Here is a 17,775-nt window from a genome sequence, read left to right on the forward strand (position 1 = left end):
ATGAAGCTAGGTTTAAATTGGTGGATTTCTTGCTGGTGCGATTTGAAAGACCAGAAGGGCCTGATATTAAATAATTTGTATCTCTGAATTGTGGGATTTCTGCCGAGGTGACGCCGATACATAACTTCCTGGGGTTGTGCGGAGACACATGCAACTGCTACATTATCCTATAAACACATGATGTATATTCACGCATTTAAATCAGCAAAGACGTGAAAATAGAAAGTTCGTCACACTGGAGGCAGAAGAACGTTTCTAGACATAATACTGAAGGGAAAATCCTCTCAAACACACAACCTTAGTTTGTCACCCAGCAAACACAATCAAACCGAGTGAACTTGTAGAAAGTGGAATCTGAAACAGAAACAAAAACGCAAAGAAGAAAAACAGATAAAAAAACAGAAGGTGAGGTAACAACTGTGAAGAGGGTGAGGGAATGGAAATGGAAATTAACTGTTCTGATCGAAGACCCGTGTTCAGGTCTCAGGTTTTAATTCTTTCACACAGTTTTCCACATTAAACCATTCCAAAGAAGACATTCGTTCTGAAAATTTCAGAATCAGCACGTCACGAATCGTAGTGATATTAATCTATTGACAACTCAGTGATAAGTGACTAATAGAAATATGTTATTTTGATGAAAATATAAAGAAAAATATGCCATTAAAATATGGGAAACAAATGTACATGTTACAAAGTCGCGGAATGCCCCCAGCTTTTGATTATGATTGTGGGGATATTCTTAGAGTGAAACCCCAAGGATTCGATAAATGTTTCCATCACCCGAAACATATGGCAATGTCTTATTGTGAGGGTCATATCGCAGTTGCATTTTTGGAACCGATTACTTCTATGAAGACGGCAAGACAGGACAACTGACGTGTCAGACGAGGGTTTCATTTGCTACATGTTTCATACTTCCATTTAGCAACGGACAACGTGCTTCCCCAAAGAATATTCATGAGTTAAATTCATGAAACTATTCCAACGGACTCTCTTCACCTGACACAGGATTGTCATATTCAAAGTAAATTTCTCGCTTAGTCACAGAGGATGCACACGCGTGTCCAGTGGACCAATAATCCTGCGAATTAGAACAGAATTCTACCACTGTAAGAATCACACCAGCATCCTGGGTTTCTTTGGTCAAACCTCCGGTATTAATCCATTGATTTGAAGTATAATTCTGCCAATCTGAAAATCACATCAGTAACACTTTAATCCTCGGGACACTTAACTAAATTAACTTCGTTGCCCTTCCTGGATAAAGAAACTTCTGAACTTCACTCGCCTGGCTTTATTCGCAGATTCGTGGTCCATTTATCAGAGCTACAGATATTCCGAAAATTTAAAAATAAAATAAAAATAAAAATTACGTTTTATCTACAAAGTCGGCCATTTAAGGTGACCAGATATTTCACTCCTTTCTTCATCTCTTCCCTGAATTTCCTCTGGCACAGAGTATAGATACACGTGTTGGTGCAGGTGCAGAGAAATTGCAACATGACCCCAAACTCTTGAACGATAAACGATAGAGAATTAAGGTATCTGTCTGTGTAAAAGTAATTTTGGGCTTGCCAGATCATAGCAGAGACTATGAAGGGAATCCACAATAAAATGAAATTGGCTGATAGAGCGAACAGCAAAATCATTGACTTTCTACGGTTTTCCACCTCTGAATCTTTCATACTGTCATTGCTGTTCCGGAGTCCCCGGCGGACTCTGTTTGCCGCAATAATATGTCTGACTGTTAAAACATTGAACAACACAATTAAACCGATTGGCAATAAAGGGGTAATGATACTTAATAACAGTTGGTAAGCTTTCCACAATGGTGAAGTAAAGTAATCTGCCCTGCCAATACAGCGCCATGGAACGTTGTTAATAATCATGAAAGGATCTACTGCAAAGTAAAATGGAACAGACCTTAAACAGCTCCCTATGCCCACAGTCACTATCACGATAATCGCTGTCTTCTCGGTGCAAAATCGTTCACGCAGCTTTTGACTGCAAATTGCAATACATCGATCAAATGTGAAAGCCACCGTTAGCCAGACAGAACAGTCCATAACTGCAAAGCGAAACACAAGTGTCGCCGCACAAATTGGAGTGATGAGCAAAACTCTCGCAAAGACATAAATATTATTGATCCGCTCGAATACAACGCCAGAGATAACACCCATTAGATCAGCTGCTGCCATTGCTACCAGGTAAAGGGTGATGCATTTGGAGAGTCCGCATTTTCCACGGCAAAGGATCACAATAGCCGTCAAATTAACTGCTAGGAAGAAAATATGAGTTAGCTAAAGGCGCACAAAATCCATCATGGTAGCTGATAAAGCTGAAGGCAGCGTTGACACAGTGAATGAAATGGACCCAGGTGGACTGTCCTTTCTGACGTAACACATGTGAGTGCAGGAACCCGCGTAGTTAGAATTGAAAACTGAAAAAAAAACGTCGGAAAATGGAAAACGGAAGATTTATGTGTATTTTTTTGGTTATTGTTACAATTGGAAAGATGTTTAGATGATTGTATTGAAAACGAGCTCCTTTATGACAGGATGGTATAAAATCACTATGGTCCGGGTTCAGGGCGAAGCGGGTAGGCAGTTCAGATAGTTTCAGGAAGGACTAGATGGATCGAATGTCTTATTTCTGTGCTGAACAGTTCTATGTGTCGTGGATTAAAGGGAAATCTTCCTGAACATATTGTGGTGACAGTAACCGTCTTTATCGTTGCTGCAAAGCTTCAGTTTTGGGCATTGATGACAAATCAGACTTCGAACGATAGAGAAAGAGAATGTATTGGAAGGTCGGGCAAAGTAAAATGCTGGAACAAGATCCATATTAGTGCTAACTTAGACGTTACAGCTGACAAATAAACCAGCAACAAGGAAGGAAGTGTACGACGAGAGAGAACAAAGCATATGCTTCAAACCTGATCAGACCGAAAGTCCTCGTCACCCACAGCACTGTGTGTAATGGATTTTCGGCGAATATAATGCAGAGCAGCAGATAGAGGAAGAAGAAGTCGCACACATACTCCAATTACTTACTGGGGATACCAATCACAGTCAGTACAGGATAATAAACACACTCTATGTAGTAAATTGCTGGATAATCCATTTTCCTTGTGAGGTGACGATCAGGCTATAATACTCTTACTACTGAAAACTAAGGATGGATTTGAAAGCTTTTATAAAGGAGAGGTCACTGCAATATCCAAACTAATCTTACCAGCTTATTAGTCACATCAGAGACAGCCCAGTGAACAAACAATTAAAGTAAGCTATTTCTATAAATTGTGTCACAGAGCAATAGAAATTGTTCATCCAGGAAATCACAATGGGAGATATTGTCTTTTCTCTTTTATTCGAGATTCCAAAGGAGACTGTCGCACATTCCTTTTCAATGACTCAACATTTAAGATTTTTTTTAATGGAAACTTAATTGGGACAATGTTTATAACTTTATTATCACTTTCAAATAAGCATAATTTGTAACAGTATGTGGAAGGCTTTACGATTCGTAATTTAATAAAGTACATTCAATTTGTCTATTAGTGAAGTAAACTAATTTGCAGGGGGATGGGAAGCGGAGTGATAGTGCTGAGCGCCAGGTTTACAAAGAGATGCTCCAAGCAAGGAGAGACTGATGATCGGGCAAAATTGCAGTGAACAGAATAAATTACAATGAAAAAGGCGACAAAATCGATAAAGGTGGACACAGGACTGAAGGTGATTGTCTGTATGCATGCAGTATACGGAATAAGGCAGATACACCTGCAGCACAGTTTCATATTGGCAGGTATGCCGTTGTGAGCATCACTAAATCGTGAGTCAAAGAAGCTGAAAGATGGGAGTTTAACGTCCAAGGATACATACTTTATCGAAAGAACAGGCAGAGGGGGTGGCTTGGCGTTATTGGTAAAAAAAATGAAATCACATCTTTATAAAGAGGAGACATAGGGTCGAAAGGTGTTGTAACGTTGTGAATAGAGTTAAGGAACGGCAAGGATAAAAAGACCTTGATGTGAGTAAAATACAGACCTCCAACAATAGTATGGATGAAGTCAACAAATGACAAAAGGACATAGAAAATACAGGTGTAATTGGAAATGTTACAGATTTCAATATGCAGGTAGGCCGTGGAATTCATATTGGTGTTGGATCACAAAAGTGTGTATTTCTAGAATACCTGCAAGATGGCTTTTTAGAGCTGCTCATGTTTGAGCCCACTCGGAGACCGGCTATTCTAGATTGGCCGTTGCGAAATGAACGGTAATTGATTAGAGAGTGTAAGGTCGAAGAACTCTTCGGGAAAAGTGATCATACTTTGGTACAATTCACAGAGAAATTTGAGAATGACAAGCTAAAGTTGGATGTGTCGGTATTACAGTGAAGGGAATTACAAATCCATGAGGGAGAATTTAACCAAAAGTGATTGGAAAAGAACACTGGGAGGGATGACGGAAGCAATTCGGAAGGCACAGGATATATACATACCAAAGAGGAAGATGTATCCTAATGGCGAGCTAACAAAACCGTGGATGACAAAAGAAGTCAATGCCAAAATAAAACCTAAAGAGAAGACACATAATACAGCAAACTTTAATGGGGAATTAGAGGATCGGGAAGTTATTAAAAACCGTCAGAATGCAATTAAAATGTCATTAAGGAGGAACAGATGCAATACGAAAGTAAGCAAATCGATAATATTCAAGAGGATACCATATGTTTTACATAGAAACATAGAAAATAGGTGCAGGAGTAGGTCATTCGGCCCTTCGAGCCTGCACCGCCATTTATTATGATCATGGCTGATCATCCAACTCAGAACTCCGCCCCAGCCTTCCCTCCATACCCTCTGACCCCCATAGCCACAAGGGCCATATCTAACTCCCTCTTAAATATAGCCAATGAACTGGCCTCAACTGTTTCCTGTGGCAGAGAATTCCACAGATTCACCACTCTCTGTGTGAAGAAGTTTTTCCTAATCTCGGTCCTAAAAGGCTTCCCCTCTATCCTCAAACTGTGGCCCCTCGTTCTGGACTTCCCCAACATCGGGAACAATCTTCCTACATCAAGCCTGTCCAATCCCTTTAGGATCTTATACGTTTCAATCAGATCCCCCCTCAATCTTCTAAATTCCAACGAGTACAAGCCCAGTTCATCCAGTCTTTCTTCATATGAATGTCCTGCCATCCCAGGAATCAATCTGGTGAACCTTCTTTGTACTCCCTCTATGGCAAAGATGTCTTTTCTCAGATTAGGGGAACAAAACTGCACACAATACTCCAGGTGTGGTCTCACCAAGGCCTTGTACAACTGCAGTAGTATCTCCCTGCTCTTGTACTCGAACCCTCTCGCTATAAATGCCAGCATACCATTCGCCTTTTTCACCGCCTGCTGTACCTGCATGCCCACTTTCAATGACTGGTGTATAATGACACCAAGGTCTCGTTGCACCTCCCCTTTTCCTAATCGGCCACCATTCAGATAATAATCTGTTTTCCTATTTTTGCCACCAAAGTGGATAACTTCAGATTTATGCACATTAAATTGCATCTGCCATGAATTTGCCCACTCACCCAACCTATCCAAGACACCCTGCATCCTCTTAGCATCCTCCTCACTGCTAACACTGCCACCTAGCTTCGTGTCATACGCAAACTTGGAGATGCTGCATTTAATTCCCTCATCCAAGTCATTAATATATATTGTAAACAACTGGGGTCCCAGCACTGAGCCTTGCGGTGCCCCACTAGTCACCGCCTGCCAATCTGAAAAGGTCCCGTTTCTTCCCACTCTTTGCTTCCTGTCTGCTAACCAATTCTCCACCCACACCAATACCTTACCCCCAATACAGTGTGCTTTAAGTTTGCACACTAATCTCCTGTGCGGGACCTTGTCAAAAGCCTTTTGAAAATCCAAATATACCACATCTGCTGGTTCTCCCCTATCCACTCTACTAGTTACATCCTCAAAAAATTCTATGAGATTCGTCAGACATGATTTTCCTTTCACAAATCCATGCTGACTTTATCCGATCATTTCACCGCTTTCCAAATGTGCTGTTTCCACATCCTTGATAACTGACTCCAGCAGTTTCCCCACCACCGACGTTAGGCTAACCAGTCTATAATTCCCCGGTTTCTCTCTCCCTCCTTTTTTAAAAAGTGGAGTTACATTAGCCACCCTCCAATCCTCAGGAACTAGTCCAGAATCTAACGAGTTTTGAAAAATTAACACTAATGCATCCACTATTTCTTGGGCTACTTCCTTAAGCACTCTAGGATGCAGACCATCTGACCCTGGGGATTTATCTGCCTTCAATCCCTTCAATTTACCTAACACCACATCCCTACTAACATGTATTTCGCTCAGTTCCTCCATCTCACTGGACCCTCTGTCCCCTACTATTTCTGGAAGATTATTTATGTCCTCCTTAGTGAAGACAGAACCATAGTAATTATTCAATTGGTCTGCCATGTCCTTGCTCCCCATAATCAATTCACCTGTTTCTCTCTGCAAGGGACCTACATTTGTCTTTACCAGTCTTTTCCTTTTTACATATCTATAAAAGCTTTTACAGTCCGTTTTTATGTTCCCTGCCAGTTTTCTCTCATAATCTTTTTTCCCCTTCCTAATTAAGCCCTTTGTCCTCCTCTGCTGAACTCTGAATTTCTCCCAGTCCTCAGGTGAGTCACTTTCTCTGGCTAATTTGTATGCTTCTTCTTTGGAATTGATACTATCCCTAATTTCTCTTGTCAGCCACGGGTGCAATACCTTCCTTGATTTATTCTTTTGCCAAACTGGGATGAACAATTGTTGTAGTTCATCCATGCAACCTTTAAATGCTTGCCATTGCATATCCACCGTCAATCCTTTAAGTGTCATTTGTCAGTCTATCTTAGCTAATTCACGTCTCATACCTTCAAAGTTACCCCCCTTTAAGTTCAGAACCTTTGTTTCTGAATTAACTATGTCACTCTCCATCTTAATGAAGAATTCCACCATATTATGGTCACTCTTACCCAAGGGGCCTCTCACGACAAGATTGCTAATTAACCCTTCCTCATTGCTCAAAACCCAGTACAGAATAGCCTGCTCCCTAGTTGGTTCCTCGACATATTGGTTCAAAAAACCATCCCGCATACATTCCAAGAAATCCTCTTCCTCAGCACCTTTACCAATTTGGCTCACCCAATCTACAAGTAGATTGAAGTCACCCATTATAACTGCTGTTCCTTTATTGCACACATTTCTAATTTCCTGTTTAATACCATCTCCGACCTCACTACTACTGTTAGGTGGCCTGTACACAACTCCCAGCAGCGTCTTCTGCCCCTTAGTGTTACGCAGCTCTACCCATATCGATTCCACATCTTCCCGGCTTTTGTCCTTCCTTTCTATTGCGTTAATCTCTTCTTTAACCAGCAACGCCACCCCACCTCCCCTTCCTTCATGTTTATCCCTCCTGAATATTGAATATCCCTGAACGTTGAGCTCCCATCCCTGGTAACCCTGGAGCCATGTCTCTGTGATCCCAACTATATCATAATCATTAATAACAATCTGCATTTCAATTCATCCACCTTATTACGAATTCTCCTTGCATTGACACACAAAGCCTTGCTGGGCTGTGAGGCGAATGCAGATAGCGGGGATCGGGGGGTTACTTCCAACAGAAATCTAAGGTTACCTGCCTTGGATATAGTGCATTGAAAGGCCTTTGGTAGGTGCTGTAACAATCGGCTCCATATGGCTCACCATGAAAATGCTGGCGGTGACTGAGGGCAGCAAGCATGCACCCACAACCCTCTTATATTGGGCTCTCAGGTTGAGTGAAAAGGGAGGAATGTGATGGAAGTATATGAAGTTTCGACTATTAAAATGTGTGGCCACTGGGAGATCCTGCTTCCTCTGGCGGACAGAGCGTTGATGTTCAGCGAAGCGGTCTCCCGATCGGCGTTGTGTCTCACCAATATATAGAAGGCCACACCGGGAGCAAGGGACACAGTATATCACCCCAGCAGACTCGCAGGTGAAGTGTCACCTCATCCGGAAGGACTGTCTGGGGCCCTTAATGGTGATGAGAGCGGAAGTGTAGGGCAGGTGTTGCACTTCCGTTTGCAAGGATAAGTGCCAGGAGGGAGATCGATGAGAAGGGATTGGGGGGCGGGGGGTGGGAACGAATGGATAATGGAGTCGTATAGGGTGCGATCGCTGCGGAAAACAGAAAGTCGGCGGTGGGGCCGCGGGGGTATTCGCCTAAGACTCATGTAAATTGATGTCTTTAAGTTTTAATACTTTATCCTATTTTCCTCTGCTTGATAAGAGTGCTTTCACAATGAAAATAAAAACTTCTTATTTGCAATTTAGACCTTAACGCCTTTGAACCTACATCTGTACATTCTTACAATTGCTTTCGTATGTTATTCATTACCTCCTGCCTCATCTGACCCCGTACAATCAAAACACATTCAATACTGTGTAGCTCTTAGAACACTAGGGGTAAATTATCCTATTTTGTTTAAATTCATTGCTGCAGAGAATTAACTCTCTAACTCTCCGTAACTTCCTCCATCTCCAACGAGATCCCACCACCAAGCACATCTTTCCTTCCGCCCCCCGCCCCACTACTTTCTGCTTTCTGCAGGGATCGCTCCGTACGCGAGTCCTTTATCCATTCGTCCCACAGATCACTTATCCTTGTAAACGGAACAAGTCCTTACACTTCCTCCCTCAACACCATTCAGGGCCCCTGACAGTTTTTCCAGATGGGGCGACACTTCATCTGTGAGTCTGCTGGGGTGATATACTGCGTCCGGTGCTCCTGGTGTGGTCTTCTATATATTGGTGAGACACGACGCAGATTGGGATACCGTTTCGCTGAAAACCTACACTCTGTCCGCCAGAGGAAGCAAGATCTCCCAGTGGCCACACATTTTAATTCCACGTCCCATTCCCATTCCGATATGTCAATCCGTGGCCTCCTCTACTGTCGAGATGAAGCCACACTCAGATTGGAGGTACAACATATTATATTCCGTCTGGGTAGCCTCCAACCTGATGGCATGAACATTGATTTCTCTAATATCCGTTAATGTTCCTCCTCCCCTTCCTACCATCCCTAATTTTTTTTCTCTTTCCCTCTCACAATAACTCCTTGCCTGTTCTCCATCTTCCTCTGGTGCTCCCCTCTCCCTTTCTTTCTTCCAGGGCCTTCCGCCTTATGATACTCCCCCTTCTGCAGCCTTGTATCCCTTTTACCAATCAACTTCCCGGCTGTATACCTTATCCCTCCCTGCTGTCTTCTCTTATCATTTCGCGTCTCCTCCTCCCACTTTCAAAATCTCTTACTATCTCTATTTTCCCGTTAGCCTGACGAAGGATCTAGACCGAAAACGTCGACTGTACTTCTTCCTACATATGCTGCCTGGCCTGCTGCGTTGCACCCGCATTTTGTGTGTGTTGCTTGAGTTTCTAGCATCTGCAGATTTTCTTGTGTTTGTTTCTTAAGTTTGTCCGGGCCGGGGGCTATCAACCCCTATATTAAGCCGCTAGCCGAAGAGAGATTTACGATATGGTCACCCATGCCAAACGGCTCAAAGGGTAGAGGCCAGACTAAGAATAGTTCACCGGTCCTGAAGGTTCGGGAGTTTAGCTGACAGTTAACAAGCGTGACTGGTTAATGTGGTTAATAGTGACTGTTTGAGCATGACAATGTTATGGAAGCAGCAATTAAGAATTCTTCTATCTATCTGTGCGACGGTATTAACAATGCGAAATGGAGGACCTCATTGCCCCGCCAGCGATGTAACGCAGGAAGTCAGTCACTATTGTGGAAAAATATTAGTGATACGAAAGGTATTAGATAAACTCTATCGGAGACAGATTAGCTCAATATCAGTGATTGTGCACAAAAAATAAGTGATATGATTTATTCCTTCATCTCAGTAAAACAGTTTTTCAAGGCGATTCAATAACTGCATATGAATTTAAATGATAAAGAATCACATTTAAGCAATCAGCATAAAATAGCCAGGTAATACATATTACATTTTCATTAAATTAAAAAGAAAAGAGGTTGTCCGGTCGTGGCTGTGAGAACAGGACAAATATTCTACAATGTTGCAATAAATTTTATAAGTTATCGGACAACAAGTGGCCTTAGGTTCCATTTTAACCTCTCAGGGTTTTAGTCAAATAAAGAGAAATAGGAATGGCGGCGGAAGAGATTTCGCAATTCAGCAATAAACATTGTTCGATATAAAGTAAAAGACGATGATGAAATTAGACAAAAATGTTATAGCATTTTGCAAAGTTCTCCACGAATTTGCAACGAGAAAATAAACGATAAGATGGAGTCATTAGGGTCATTTTCACTCTAAGAGGAAATGTGGAGTCCCAGTTTGACAGGAAGACAGTACACATGTTCGTACCAAACAGTATGAGGCGGCAGGGTGAAATTCTTCTGCCTGAACATAATCTCCTTTTTGTTGTTGAGGTTTCATTATAAGACTGTTGCTCCAACTTTATTTCAATTACTTTCACTAACATTTCCTACTTCATAACGGACTCACAGAAGAAATAACATTAACTTGTTGCATGAAGCAAAGAGCATCACGTGTGGATTTAAAAAATATTTTCACTGCTAAGATATTCTTAACCAAGGCAATGCACTCTGGATATTCTAGTTAGGGAAAGTACCTGAACTCATTCACACTGTGAAGAAACCTTGTTTCATTAATAACTTCCTTAAGCTCTGGAAAACATGTACACGAATTGGACGGTTACGTGATTTTGTCACACTGGCGGGGCATTGGGAGCAAGGGTGAACCCAAATGCAAGACACGTCTTGTGACGTCACTAAGGTTTAGTTTATTGTACGATACCGGGAGCACAAGACAGAAGCAGCAATAGCGAACATGATAAGGACTCAGAACTACGACTAGGCTGGGACCAGGGGTCTGGGCTTGGACTCGGAATCGGCTCCCAGAACTAGAGGAGACATGAAGAGGCTAGGGTATGGACTCCGAGCCCGAGGCTGGGCAAAGACCTAGTACCTGGGTCTTGCCTCGGGCTCGGACCTCAAAACCAGGCATGGACATGCCATGGGCTAGGAAGAGGAGGAACACGGAAACACAGAGCCTCGGTCTCGGGAGAGCAGGTACACGGAACCATGGACACATACACAGAACAGAGAGTCGGGACTCCTCTTTGGGTACAGGACATAGGGCCGGGACTCACACACAAAACAGAGAGCCGGGACCCCTCCTTGTGTACAGGACATAGGGCGGAGACTCATGAACCTCCGCGGGGCAACCGCAAAATGGCCTGACATACCTCACGGAGGCGAGGACAAGACAAGACAGAACATGACCCCCCACGGGGCAGCGGCAAGACGGCCTTAACTACCCCGACGGAGGCGAGGACAAGACACGATAAGACATGACGCCCCGCGGGGCAACGGCAAGTTGGTCTGACTTACCCCACGGAGGCGAGGACAGGAAAAGACAAAACGTGACCCCCCCCCCCGCGGAGCAACGGCAAGATGGCCTGACTTACCCCACAGAGGCGAGAACAAGACAAGACAAGACCAACACGAATGAAGACCAAAGAGTACCTATCTATACTCCGGCGATCGAACTGGACCGCAGTGCAGGCGGAGGCTGCAGACGAGGACTAGATGCGGGAGGGGCAGAGAAGCGATTCAGACAAGGTGGTAGGACAGGAATAACAGACCGTCAGGGTCAGGACTCGACTTAGTGCTTGAATGCCGCTATGGTCAGGACTCGACTTGGTGCTTGAATGCCGCCAGGGCCAGGACTCGACTTGCTGCTTGAATGCCGCCAGGGCCAGGACTCGACTTGCTGCTTGAATGCCGCCAGGGAGGGGACTTGACTTGCTGTTTGAATGCCCGCGGAGCCAAGACTTGACTTGGAGCCTCCAGGTGCTGGCGAGCACTCGACTCGAGCCGGGAACAGTAGACAGCGGTTCTTGATTCCCTCCGGCGGGTTAACTGACGGACCAACCTCGGTGAGGAAACTTTGCAGGCTCGCTTTGGCCAGGTAACTGGACAGGGTTGTTCCGGTGTGGAAAAGGCGAATTACCGGCACTCGCTTCGGCAGAGACTAGGCTTGCTCCGGCCAGATGACATCGGCACACCGTACCTTAGATGACTTTGCAGACGCTCCCGCACCGAACGGCTGAAAGCCGAAGACCGTATCTACCGGTTCAGCAGAATGTTAATTGTCTCTAATCACCAAAGTCCAGGGACACGGGAAAACAGGGATTCAACGGTCCGGATGGTAACATAAAGAAGATTAATTTAAAGGGACCCCGATCCGGACCATGACAGTATCCCCTTCCCAATGGGAGCATCCAGGTGACAAACAGATTTGCCTGTATTATCGATGACCCGGGTGGGTTGGGGGGAGAGGGTGGTGTTTGCCGGCGGGCAAAAGAGAACAAGAACACCTTGACTTCCAGGCTGACAAGAGTTTGGAAGAACAGTCTGTGTCTGCTGGGTCCATGTTTTGGCGAGAGTGTTCTGTCACACTGGCGGGTCATTGGGAGCAAGGGTGGACCCAAATGCAAGACACATCTTGTGAGTTTACTTAGGTTTAGTTTATTGCACGATACCAGGAGAGCAAGACAGAAGCAGGAATAGCGAACAGGATCAGGCTGGTACCAAGGGTCTGGGCTTGGACTCGGAATCTGCTCCCAGAACTAGAAGAGGCATGAAGAGGCTAGGATATGGACTCCGAGCCCGAGACTGGGCAAGGACCCAGTACCTGGGTCTTGCATCGGGCTCGGACCCCAGAACCAGGCATAGACATGACATGGGCTAGGGAGAGTAGGAACATGGGAACACAGAGCCTCGGTCTCGGGAGAGCAGGTACATGGAGCCATGGACACATACACAGAATAGAGAGCTGGGACCCCTCCTTGTGTACAGGACATAGGCCCGGGACTCATGAACCTCGAAGGCCTGAATTAACCCACGGAGGCGAGGACAAGACAAGACAGAATACGACCCCCCGCGGGGCAACGGCAAGTTGGCCTGACTTACCCCCACGGAGGCGAGGAGAAGACAAGACAAGACACGACTCCCCGTGGAGCAACGGCAAGACGGCCTGACTTACCCCACGGAGGCCAGGACAGGACAAGACAAGACATGACTCCCCGCGGGGCAACGGCAAGACGGCCAGACTTAACCCCAAGGGGGCGAGAACAAGACAAGAAAAGACCAACACAAATGAACACCAGACAGTACCTGTCAATACTCCGGCGATCGAACAGGACCGCAGTGCAGGCAGGGGCTGCAGAAGAGGGTTAGAGGCGGGAGAGGCAGAGAAGGGATTCAGACAAGGTGGTAGGACAGGAATCACAGACCGCCAGGGCCAGGACCTGACTCAGAATTGGGAGCCGCCAGGCCCAGGACCCGACTTGGTGCTTGAATGTCGCCAGGGCCAGACTCGACTTGGTGCTTGAATGCCGCCAGGGCCAGGACTCGACTTGCTGCTTGAATGCCTCCACGACCAGGACTCGACTTAGTGCTTGAATACCACCAGGACCAGGACTTGACTTGGTGCCTGAACGCCCCCGGAGCCAGGACTTGACTTGGAGCCTCCAGGTAGTGGGTAGCTCTGGACTAGACCCGTGAACAGTAGACAGCGATTGTTGATTCCCTCCGGCGGGTTAACTGACGGACCCACCTGGGTGAGAAAACTTTGCAGGCTCGCTTTGGCCAGGTAACTGGACAGGGTTGCTTCGGTGAGGAAAAGGCGAATTACCGACACTCGCTTCGGCAGAGACTAGGCTTGCTCCGGCCAGATGACATCGGCACACTATACCTTTGATGACTTTGCAGACGCTCCCGCACCGAACGGCTGAAAGCCGGAGACTATAAACTCCCGGTTCAGCCGAGTGTTAATTGTCTCTAATCACCAAACTCGAGGGATACGGAAAAACAGGGAATCAACGGTCCGGATCGTAACATAAACAAGCTAAATTTAAAGGGACCCCGATCCGGACCATGACAGATTTTGGTCACCACACACTCAAAAATGCTGCTGGAACACAGTAGACAAGGCAGTATCATTGAAATAAGTACAGTCGACGTTTTGGGCTGAGGCTATTCAGCAAGAGTGCCATTCGACATATGAAGCCTGGCCCGCTGAGTTCCTGCAGCATTTTGTGTACTTTACTTGGATTTCCAACATCTGCATATTTACTCTTCTTCATGCTGTTGGGCATATAGCTTACTGATGGCGCAGCGAAATTCCCAGCATGAAATCATATCGATTAGATAAATTATTGCATCAACCGAAAAATAAATCTATGTTCCGCTGTGAGGGTGATGTCGAGGTGCATTTTTGATACATGAAGACGGCAAGACATGACCATTTACGTGTCGGACCAGCGTTTCATATGTTTTGTCTTGTATATTTTCCGTTTTCAAGGGAGAGTTTGTTTCTTCAGTTCTTGAAACTGGTACAACGGTGAACCGATTATTAGATCCGGACGCTCAGAGCGTGTCAGTTAATATATAATTGTACGAATGTATGAGTCACCCAGAATGACATGGCTCGTTAGCCAAGAATCGTGTATTGATCCAATGATTTAAATGTAATTCTGCCAATGCAAATATCACATCAGCACCACTTTATTCGCTGGCACATTTGAGGAAAGTGAGTTTGCTGCTCCGGTTGGAAAACGGGCTTCCAACGCACAGGAACCCAGCTATGCAGATTTTTGTTAGACTTCTCAGGTCTGCTAACGATTATAGAACACGTATGTAACCTCATAATAAAACATGCAATTCAATTTAACGTTTTATCTACAAAGTCGGCCATTCAATGTGACCAGATGTTTCACTCCTTTCTTCATCTCTTCCCTGAACTTCCTCTGGGAGAGTGTGTAGATACACGTGTTGGTGCAGGTGCAGAGAAATTGCAACATGAACCCAAACTCTTGCACGATAAACGACGGCGAATTGAGATACCTGTCTGTATAAAAGTAATTTTGAGCCTGCCAGATCATAATGGAGACTATAAAGGGGATCCACAATAAAATGAAATTGGCTGATAGAGCGAACAGCAAAATCATTGACTTTCGCCGGTTCTCCACCTCTGGATCCTTCTCATTGTCATTGCTGCTCCGGAGTCCTCGACGGACTCTGTTTGCCGCGATAATATGACTGACTGTTAAAGCATTGAATAATAGAATTAAGCCGATTGGCAATAAAGGGGTAATTATAACATGAAAGAGCTGGTAAGCTTTCCACACCGGTGAAGTAAAGTAATCTGCTCTGAAAATACAGCGCCATTGAACGTTGTCAATAACCTCGAAAGGAGCTACTGCAAAGTAAAATGGAGAACCTATTATACAACACCATATGGCCACAATCACCACCCCTATAATCGCCGTCCTCTCGGTGCAAAACCGTTCCCGCAGCTTTTGTGTGCAAATTGCAATACATCTATCCAATGTGAAAGCCACCGTCAGCCAGACTGAATAGTCCATGACTGCGAGCCGAAACACAAGTGTCAGAGCGCAAATCGGAGTGATGAGCAAAACATTGGCAAAACCGTAAATATTATTGATCCTCTCTAGTACAACGCCTATGATAACACCCATTAAATCAGCAGTTGCCATTGCCACCAGGTAAAGGGTGATGCATTTGGAGAGTCCACATTTTCGAAGACACAGGATCAGAATCGCCATTAAATTAACTGCAAGGATGAAATAAGTGTTAGTTTGAAATGCACAAAATCAGATGTATTTTACTTGATTTGCATACAAAGAATTGTTTGTACACTGAAAGGAAACCATCCTTCTAGTTCCATAATGGATTGAACTGGCTTCGACCCACGAAGTGTTTACGCAGTTCGTCTGGTCTTACATTCATGCTTGAGGCCAAGGGAGGGATCGGAGTAACAACTGAGTCGGCAAATTTCCAGCAGTTGGCAATGTGACTCCGCAGTCCACGGCATCATTAATAGCGGATTGCTGATCGATGCAGCAATCTCGAATAAGTCTAGCACTGTTGCTGAACGGAATATTGAGAATAGGAACACAATGGGCCCAGAGGAACTGTTTCCACTGATGTAATACATATGAGTCTAGGAACCTGCAGCGTTGAAATTAAGAACAGAACAAACAAATCCAAAACGGAAAACGAGGCAGTCATACCTGCTTTGTTTATTGTTGCAACAGAACAAAAATTTAGGTAATTATATTGAAAATGAAATTTAATTTGTTGCATGGTGGTGTAAAAGAACGATGGTCCCGCTGCTGGTCGATGGGAGTAGGCTCAGACTTCGAAGGATGAAACCATTAACGCTTTGGAAGGTCGGGCAAAGAGAAATGCTTGAACAAGATCGGTTATTGCAGTTGACAAAGAAACCAGCAACAGGAAGGAACTGTTCGGTCTGTGTCAAAAAGAGGCATATGCTTCAAACCTGATTCGACCGAAATCGCTCGTGAAACAAAACACTTCGTGCAATGTATTTTACGGCGAATATGATGTTGTGCAGTAGTTAGAGCAAGAAGAAATATCACAAAAACTCTAGTTACTTACTGGGAATTCCAATCACAGTCAGTGCAGGATAAAAAACACTCTCTATGTAGTAAATTGCTGGATATTCCATTTTCCGTGTGACGTGACGATCGGTTTATACTGTTCCTACTGCCCATAACCACCAGTGATTGCTTTGCGCGCGTTTATAAAGGAAAGGATACTGCAATCTCACAACTAAATTTAGCACCTCATTAGTCACATCAGAGACAGCCCAGTGAACAAGCAATTAAACTAAGGCATTTCTACACATTTGTCACAGCGCAAATCATATTGGTCATCGGGGAAATCACAGCAAAATTTATTTACTTTTAATTTTGTTCTCGCTTTCAAAGCAGAATGCCACGTATCCCTTCTCTGTGACACAAAGTTCCAGATACATATTTTCTACCTTATTATCACTTTCAAATGAGTATCATTTGTAACAGATTTGAGCAACTCATAACGACTCCTAAATTAATAAAGGAAATTAAATTTGTTTTTGAATGATGTTAACTAATTTGAAATTGGATGTGACCAAGTGTGATAGTGCTGATATGCAAAGACAGTATACAGTGCGACTCCTAGCAATTAGAGACTGATGATAGGGCAAAATGGCAATCAACAGGATAAGTTGCAATGTTAAAGTGGATGAAGTCAAAAAGAGTGAGAAGGACTGAAGGTGCTTTATTCGAATGCAGGCATTATACAGAATAAGGTAGTTGAACTTGCGGCAAAGTTGCGCATTGACATTATGACGTCGTGTGTATCACTATACGTGACTCAAAGAATCTTATTGCTGGCTGACAACGTCCAAGGATACGCATTGTATCGAAACAATAGGTAGAGGGGATGGCATGGCGCTATTGGTAAAAATGAATTCAAATCATTGGAAAGAGGTGACATCGAGGAAGATGTATTCGAAAGGCAAGCTGACACAACTGCGGATAAAAAAAGAAAACAGAGATAACATAAATCCTAAAGAAACGGCATATAACAGAGAAAAAATAGTGGTAGTTGGGGTATTAGGAAGCTATTAAAACCGATGGAGGGCAACTAAAATTCTCATGATGTGACCAATAATATTAAATAAGATACTATAGCGGTGCGCTACACAGAGCGCTGGAATAACGACACGTACTCGGTGAGTTGGAGTTGCGATAAAAGGGATTTATTCAAACTTCGTGGCCACTTTTAAAGCCTTTC

General features: G+C 44.3%; 2 protein-coding genes across 2 annotated transcripts; both read right to left on the minus strand.

The window, feature by feature from the left end:
* Nucleotides 1-1,379: 1,379 nt before the first annotated feature.
* Nucleotides 1,380-8,416, minus strand: LOC134338977 (probable G-protein coupled receptor 139). The gene is made up of 3 exons (XM_063035197.1): nt 8,407-8,416; nt 4,506-4,580; nt 1,380-2,278 (listed from the first exon to the last, which is right to left on the minus strand). Exons 1-3 carry the CDS (start codon nt 8,414-8,416, stop codon nt 1,380-1,382), a joined length of 984 nt encoding a protein of 327 aa, XP_062891267.1.
* A 6,430-nt stretch (nt 8,417-14,846) lies between these two features.
* Nucleotides 14,847-17,396, minus strand: LOC134338978 (probable G-protein coupled receptor 139). The gene is made up of 2 exons (XM_063035199.1): nt 17,393-17,396; nt 14,847-15,745 (listed from the first exon to the last, which is right to left on the minus strand). The coding sequence occupies exons 1-2, from the start codon at nt 17,394-17,396 to the stop codon at nt 14,847-14,849; spliced, it is 903 nt and encodes a 300-aa protein (XP_062891269.1).
* Between the last annotated feature and the right edge of the window lie 379 nt (nt 17,397-17,775).

Source organism: Mobula hypostoma, chromosome 28, assembly GCF_963921235.1.
Source record: "Mobula hypostoma chromosome 28, sMobHyp1.1, whole genome shotgun sequence".
NCBI classification, from domain to species: Eukaryota; Metazoa; Chordata; class Chondrichthyes; order Myliobatiformes; family Myliobatidae; genus Mobula; species Mobula hypostoma.

What these genes read in the sequence shown, in the direction of transcription:
- LOC134338977 (XM_063035197.1), bottom strand. An exon ending in AGGATACATCTTCCTCTTTG is followed by an intron (nt 2,279 to 4,505) that starts GTATGTATATAT and finishes TCTTCCTAGCAG; the next exon opens with TTAATTTGACGGCTATTGTG.